This window comes from Blastomyces gilchristii (assembly GCF_000003855.2).
Source record: "Blastomyces gilchristii SLH14081 genomic scaffold supercont1.2, whole genome shotgun sequence".
In the NCBI taxonomy this organism is placed as follows: domain Eukaryota; kingdom Fungi; phylum Ascomycota; class Eurotiomycetes; order Onygenales; family Ajellomycetaceae; genus Blastomyces; species Blastomyces gilchristii.
The window spans coordinates 4,219,049-4,227,021 of NW_003101681.1; the positions used below are offsets into that span (position 1 = coordinate 4,219,049).

The 7,973-nt window shown below is 45.3% G+C and overlaps 1 protein-coding gene across 1 annotated transcript; it reads right to left on the bottom strand.

The window, feature by feature from the left end:
* Positions 1 to 2,046: 2,046 nt before the first annotated feature.
* BDBG_01284 (ABC transporter) lies at positions 2,047 to 6,664 on the bottom strand (the record flags this gene model as incomplete). Its single annotated transcript, XM_002628330.2, has 9 exons — positions 6,422 to 6,664; positions 6,278 to 6,355; positions 5,969 to 6,206; positions 5,738 to 5,896; positions 4,854 to 5,670; positions 4,400 to 4,812; positions 3,041 to 4,351; positions 2,147 to 2,953; positions 2,047 to 2,052 (listed from the first exon to the last, which is right to left on the bottom strand). The coding sequence occupies exons 1-9, from the start codon at positions 6,628 to 6,630 to the stop codon at positions 2,047 to 2,049; spliced, it is 4,038 nt and encodes a 1,345-aa protein (XP_002628376.1). The 5' UTR covers positions 6,631 to 6,664.
* Between the last annotated feature and the right edge of the window lie 1,309 nt (positions 6,665 to 7,973).

Here is a 7,973-nt window from a genome sequence, read left to right on the forward strand (position 1 = left end):
CAAATCGGGCCGCTAGAATGAAATTCACCACAGAACCATCTGCAACTTGAATTCCTATTTGCCCGAATTACACCCTGTTTCCGTCATCCCTTCGAATTGCAGCCAACCAAGCTATTCATTTCAATAATATTAATAGTCATAGTTTTATCTAACAGCGTGCGTAGATAGTAAGTTAAACCACAAACAGAGAAATCCAAATGGTTCCTTCCGCTGGGTCAGATTAAATTGCTACCAAATTTTTTTCTACGGGTTGCCAACATATAGTTATATATATCCCTTTCACAGATCTTATCCAGTCTATTCAACCCTCTATCAGTTAAATAAATAATTAATTAACAAAAAAACTTTCGAAAAAGACTGAAATTATCCAGTAGGTTTCTCAAAACTCGAATTGCAACCCTCCCATAACCATATTAACTCAATTCAAGGCCCATCATCTCATCCCCCTTCATGCATTCCACCCATGTTTCAAAACAATTGCAGATATCGCCAATTAGCATTTATGTTTATTGTACCAATTGCATTTTCCGAGCCTCTCTGGGTGATAGATTAGGCCAATCAGCAAATCCCTGTCCTGTTCGACAACCTTATTAATGTTTCCACTTACTCCCGGAGCAACCGCGGTCCGTAATAATAGTCCGGATGTAACGCTTATAGTTGACCGCCGAGTCCCTAGACCTAACGGTAGAATTGAGAGTATCTTATTAGGTTAGCAGACCGTTCTGAGTCCTACTCTCTCTCAGAGCTATGGTTAGATTTAGGGGAAACATAAGGAGAAAAATTGCATATGTGTTGCCCCCGGCGTTCTCGCAGTCCACAAAGCGGGGGAACTTGACGTTCATCCTCGTGCCTTTGTAGCAAATGTGATCTCGAGGGAAGGGAGCAAACTTGGTGACAACAAGAGTTCAAGCCAGCGTGTAGTTCATGCGACAACATCATTTTTGCTTCAACTTCTTTCCATCCATTTACATTACATTGATTGCTCCGGGGACAGTATTCCAGCACTGCATTGAGGTAGTATCTCCGGCTATGGTTATGGTTATCTGCCCTTCAAGTATGGCTGAGCTGCCTGCCAGACCAAGGTTGCTTCGAATAAAAGTAGGGGGATGGTCGCGGTTCACGGTCGGAAAAAAAAACTAGCTGATGGCCAGGGCTTGTAACCAGTAATCCCATGAACTCATCACATAAGTTACTAACTACACTTCGGTAGATATTAGACCAAGGATACAGGCTAATAATCATGGTTGGTTGAAAGGTATGCCGGGAATACAGGAAGCTGACGGAGCTTTTGACCGACGGGTAGAAAAAGGGACTTCACACCACTATGTAGCTCAGCCCTGTTAATGCCACAAAGGGCTTCGTTTGGAGAGCCCAGCACGCATTTCCTAGACAAAAGGATTGCCAACCGCGGAGGAAGGTCTGAGAGAAATCCTGGAATGCGATTAGTTAGTATCATCATTTCGCAGCTGCAAATGTTAATTGAGAGCTAGTTGCTACGGAATTCCAATTCCACCTCGCTATGTTATGTATTCGGGGAAGGTAATATTACTTCTAAGTCTAAAAGCAATGCACATACCGTAAACCGTGGAATATTTTCTCTTTCACTTACAAGACCGCAGCAACGGGGAGCCAAGCTCAGTGAAGGCGTCCTATCTTTTGAAGGTATGCATAAAGAGATAAGGAGGATGGTCAGTAACGAGAACAGAATGGAAACTAAATTTTGCAATAGTGTTAGCAATGGAAAAAAAGAAATTAGAGGTAGTAACTTAAGCCACAGCAAGAAACGACAAAACAGCATACCAAAAATAAATAAATGAATAAAGGGGGTAGTAAAAATATTATATTAGTATATGTGCAATTTATATAACCTGTAGTCTAAATAGTCTATCAATGTAGGAATCGGTATCCAGAATAAGAAGCAGAAAGAAAACAGCAACTTGACAAAAAGATACTCAGGAGAGAAAACTGTATGATACAGAATTTGAGAAAATCTCTCGGGAAGTATAGTGATAATATGATGAACTATCAGCGATTGAAATTGAGGTATCAAGACTAGTGAACATGAAAATGGGTGCGTTAGTTTCGTTTTCTATAAACAAATACAGCAAAAGGAGAGTTGGGGTGGATGAAGAAATCAAATGCTTACCCCTATAAATAGCAAAATAAGATTCGATGCGATGAATGCGGCGAAGATGCCCAGGTCTCTCCACTGAGTGCCATAATCCATTCCAAAGTTTTGGTAGAATTGATCGCCAACCTTGAATGCGCAATACTCACAGGCACTTGTCGCATTGTCAGTAATATAACCAGGACCGCCCATATCGAAGAAAGGCTGCATATAAGTGCCACAGTCCATGCCAGAAGGCGCAGAGAAGGTATTGCGTTCAGCAATAGTGCAGACAACTTGTCGCTGATGCAGCTCTGTTGTCACCATTCCACTGACGAGCCGGGTGAATGGGTTGAGTTCATAAAGCCAAACACGCCAGAAGCGTGGAATTTGAGGCTTGGGAATGGCAACGCCACAGAACAGAGCGAGAATGATATGGAAGGGTGGGTTCAGCTGGGCCGCGATGAATGCGCTAAGGGTTAATGCCGCGATCATCTGCCCAGCTGTCACGGCGAACATCTCAGCAATCAGAACCATGAGGAACTGATATCCTGCACGCTCGCTGGATGATTGTAGCCCTGGAATATAATAGATTGGGAGGAAGAATATTACTGAACAGAGGATGTTGTATGGAATCTCCGCAAGAACCATTGACAGAGCAAACGGGAACTGCTTATAAGTCTTAGATGCTGATTCGCGATAGAAGATCATACACACTATATCATATCTCGGTTCCACCTGTGCTAGAATAAGCGCCGGGATGACAGTGATCTGGAAGATAATGAAAATGCGGTATTGAAGCGAGCTACGGGAGTCATCCAGCTGCATGAAGACGAGGCCGGTAATCTATGCCAAAGCTGCATGGCTAAACAGACGCGTAAATCCGTAATTGGGTGATCGCCAAAAGGACAAGTTGGTTCGTTTGAGGACGACCTTGATCTGGTGCAGTAGGGGAGTGGCATATTCTTTTTCTAATTCCGCTGTCTCATCCTGAACCGACTGTATTCGCTCTGCTTTCATAGTGGCGATCTCTTCTTTAACCTTGACTAGTTCATGAGAGTCACGCCAGATATCACCCCAATCCCGGGGTTCTACGTGTGGTGACTGTCCAGCTCCAATCATATTGAGCATCCATTCTGCAGTGTTAGCATTGAGGGGGCAGTCAGCCCCGTTCCGTCGGAAGTAATCCAAAAGAACATGTGCATCCTTGCCAATGTCTCTGAAGTAAACACACTCTCCGCCTTTTTGAAGGAGGTGCAGGCGATCGAAAGTTTCAAAGATCGCAGAGTTAGACTGGTGAATGGTGCACAGAATAGCCTGGCCAGCGTCAGCGAGTTTGCGCAGGAAGCGGACAACATTGAATGTCGGCTCATCAAGGAAAAGCAGAAGCTCTGGCTTCGCTGCAAGTTCCACTCCAATGATGACACGCTTCCGCTCCTCGACTGAGAGTCCCGTTTCTGGATCGCCGATGATCGCATCTGCAAGGGTTTCCAGCTCAAGCAGTGATAGGATTTCTTCCACATACCCAAACTTCTCAGTCTCCGGGGTCTCGTATGGTTGGCGAAGCAGAGCTGAAAATTGAAGAGCCTCCCGGACAGTCTGTGTGGGTTCGTGCACATCAAGTTGCTCCGCATACGCTGTGCCACGCTGGAACGATGTGCCTGGGGGGCGACCATTGATCAAAACATCTCCACTGATGACTCCGATGTTTTTACGAGCAGCCAAAACATCAAGCAATGTTGTTTTGCCAGCGCCACTTGCGCCCATCAAGGCTGTGAGCGTTCCCGGCCGGACATATCCAAAATCATAGCAAAGTAAGCGGATTGTACCACCTTGAATTGGAACATCATAGTTCAGGTTTTCCCATGACAGAACAGCCTTGGATTCGATCTTAAGCTCACTCTCTGTCTCATCGACTTCCTTGTTCTGCCGCTTTTTCTTTTTCTTCATGAGATCTTCGTTCAACCTTTTCAATTCAGGAGTTTCTTTTGCAAAATAGGTGATGGTCTTACCCCCCGCTCCCCAGTTGACAGTCTCGCCTAGGAATGAGTTCGTGAAGAGGAAGGCAAGAATAAGGATGATGATAATACCAAAATTTCTCCACATATCTTTGACATCGTAACTAAATTCAACATTCAGGTAATCTGTTCCGGATATTATCCTGGATCCAGACTCAGAACCAGGAAGGGTACAGGCTTGATGTGCAATGTTGCTATAGCCTGGCCCTGCTGGAATAAGAGTTTCCTTTTCACAAGTCATAGTCAGTCATCTAAATTCGTTCGCCATTAGAACTGCGAATCCCAGCCCAAGAGCATTGATGTAAAAGATCCACCGGAGCCAAGCTTGACTGCTCTGCCACTGAATAAGATATCCAGCTGTCAAAACAAGCAATGTGAGAATAATCGAAACGCCTTTCATTGCATAGTCGAAATCAGGGCATATGCAACCGACAGTTCTAAAGAATAGGGTCATTGCAAGATATCCAAGGATGATGACGATGACGAATGTAAAAAATGCACCCGCATCCAATGCCAAGCTGCACATGAAATACACAATTATACTGAAAACCAACATCTGCGCGGATGAAAACGCTAGGTCTATGCTGATTTGAGCAATCCACAGAGCGCTGGGCCTGTGGAAGCTGAAGACTCTATGCCTGTTCACAATGGGGCGTCCTATCATGGTTGAAGCCAGTTCGAAAATGCCTGGAAAGCGTTGAAGAGCAAAGATATGAAAAGCAAGCCACCCTGAGTGAAAGCGCCAGCACTGGTTTTTGGTAGTTTCAGCCAAACGGTACCGAGAACCATAGCAATAGTAATTGAAGTTATCCAAGCAACGGTCAGCGCAAATTTGTCCTGCCATTTAATGAGGAATTGACGACGCATGAGAGCCCAGACCTGGAGATAGAAAGGGATACAGTAAACCGAAGATTTTGGGGTAAACTTTCTCTTTGCTTCGCGATTGGCGATTTCAAAGTCTGAATAAACGTGCTTGTCAACTTCGAGATTGGCGCGATATTCGGCCATCTCATCTTTCAGTTGCTGATTACATCTGGACTTATCGAACGCCTCAGCAAGCGCCTGCGGTGTTGACGGGTTATTTTCCTCATTGCAGCCTTCCTTGTATTCTCTGTCGAAGCGGTCAGTGCAGCTTATCAAATAGTCAGGAGTAGTTTGGCGGGGCTTCTCTTTGAAGCCCAGACCTTCAAAATATTGACGGGCCTCAGATGCGGGGCCAAAAAAGACTTGGTGTCCTTCATCTAGAACCATGACCTTATCGAATTGGCTATAGATGTTTTCTGACGCCTGAGCAAGTGAGATGAACGTCGTGGTCTGGTAAATGTTAGTCATGATTTGAATAGCTTTTGCATAATCCAAAGCGGTTGTCCCGTCGAGACCCTGAGTAGTATTATCCCAAGCAAGAACAGTGGCGGAAGTGATCATCATCTCCGCAATGCTCACACATTTCCGCTCACCACTAGAAATGCCGCGTATGAATTGGTTGCCAATGATTGTGTTTGCAGTGTGTTCAATATTGAACATTTTGAGCAGGAGGTTGATGATCTAATCAGTGTGAGCATACCAAAATCAGGAAGATATATGCGGAGGTAGAGAAGCGCATCGGACTCACCTTTTCCTTGAATTCAACCTTTGACATGCCAATGGGCCGCTTGCCTGGAGTCTTTGTATCTAGGGCAAACCCAAGAGTCTGAGCGACAGTGAGAGTAGGGTGATGGATATCGTCTTCCTGGTTATATACTGCCTCGCCCCTGAACCGTTTCGCGAAAGTCTGAGCATCGAAAGAGCCATATAAGACTTCCCCATCAATACCGGTGTAGCCAAATCACTGATTGGCAATGACCTTAAGGAATGTCATACAGCCAGCCGACGGCTTGCTGAGAACCAACACCATCTCACCAGGCTTAACCACGCCCCTGAAATTTTTCAAAAGCTCATATTCAGTGCCCTTTTTGCCAATGCCAAAAATGCTCATGATGGTTCCTGGAACATTGAAGAAATCGATAATTGCATCCGGAACATTTTGACAATGTTCTTGACTCCTCCAATACCACGCACCGTGAGATCCTCCCAAATGACGCCTAGGCAAGTTCATCAGTACGCTTCCAACATGGAAATTGTGGACAGGACACAATTTATCCTACCAATGCACTTCGGCCTGATTCCGGCCTCGACTTCAGCGGCCTGGTTCCTGTGAAGGGCAGCTTGAAGATCCCATTGTTCTTCAGATCTGCTAGACCTTCAACATCATTCTGACCTTGTTTTTCTTCCAAATGGGAGTGGCGTCTGCTGTTACGCGAGACAACCGAAAGCTGCTTGCTCGAAGTCCTCTTCGGCACGCCGAACATCGACTCCAGTCTGAGGATGTGACAGCCCCTGGGAATGTGTGTTCTTGAGGCTCTCAAGTCGCTTCTCATATTCGCTATCCGCTGGCAATGTATCAGAATCAGAAGTATCCATGCCATCCTCCCGCGATCGCCGGGATCGGGTACTTAGGAGGGCCATTAGTTCACCAGGCCTTCCTGATCAGCATTCCCGGCATGTAGGTCGATCAGGTTTGAAAAGCTTATATGTGACCTCCTGATCTAATCGGAAGTATGCTCGCTCGTCAATTGAAAAAAATATTTGGGATGGCTGTAGCAGTCACATATAGACTGAATGGAATTGAAAAGGAGCTGATCAGTTTGATAATAACCTGTAACGGCCACTGATAGGAATAAGAGTGCGAATGGAAGAAAAAAGAGAGAAAGAAAAACTGAGAGAATGGAGGGAAGAAGGAAACTTGGCCCTGGGTTTAAGAGATTTCAATCATTTCTCATCGGGCCAGTCCTCGGGATCAAAAAAAGAAAAGCCGCAGCAAGAAATAAAATTCTAGCATTAATGTTATTGTCTAGCGCCCAGGCCTTGTGCTGTTGATGTGCGAACGAAGCTTGACCTGTTAAATACTAGGCTGTTAGTGATATTTTTAATAGGGTCCGATCCCCGGGACCAGTGATAGTAGACTTTGCAACCCAAACTAGGGATGTGGAGGAATTCCATTGCAACGCAGGGCTCCACCGAGGCTATGAAAAATTTCCTAGGTACTGTATGTACAGCACAAATCTTTCTTTCTAAGCTGTATTCTCCGTCACTTTGGAAAAATGCTTCCCAGCTTGTCCACACTTTTATCATATAGTTACCGACCATTTGCTGTCGCAGCCGCGGCGGTTTGCTGACTCGTGTCGGCTGGCTCCGCGTTGCGCACCAAGAGAGTAGTGTATTATTCGTAAACAACCTGCAAAATGACCCGGGCCGAGGAGAACCTTTGCTTATGAATCTCGATAGCTCTGGAAATTTGGAGTTCGGCGGCGAATGAACCGGTCCCAATCTACTAAACCCCCCCCTCCTTGAAAGAATAATAAAACTGCTAAGCCCTTTCCACACTGCATGGGGTCATTCATGTTGCCCTTAATATCATATCTAAATAATTTCCATGCTGTCCATAGCTGAACCCTTGTTCATGATTGCCTAGTCATATCTATTAGGATCTATTGAATTCTGATAATAATCTGCGTTTTCATAAATTGCCGAGTTTGTTCAGCCAATTCTTCTGCCACGTTCGCCACGTTGACCCGCGCGAGTTCCCACCCCTTATTGGATAACTAGCGTGGAGGAGCTTGCCATTCTATCCGCTAGTGTTCAACAAATGCGGTCTCCGATACGAAAATGAATGCATGATTCACATGGATAAAGATACTTATCCAGAAATTATTAGGTGTCATACACCCACCCGGTCGTCCAGCGCAGAAGTTGGGAAGTATGGAAATGTCATCGCGATGGTACAGCCGAAGTGCGGATGACATTGTGGA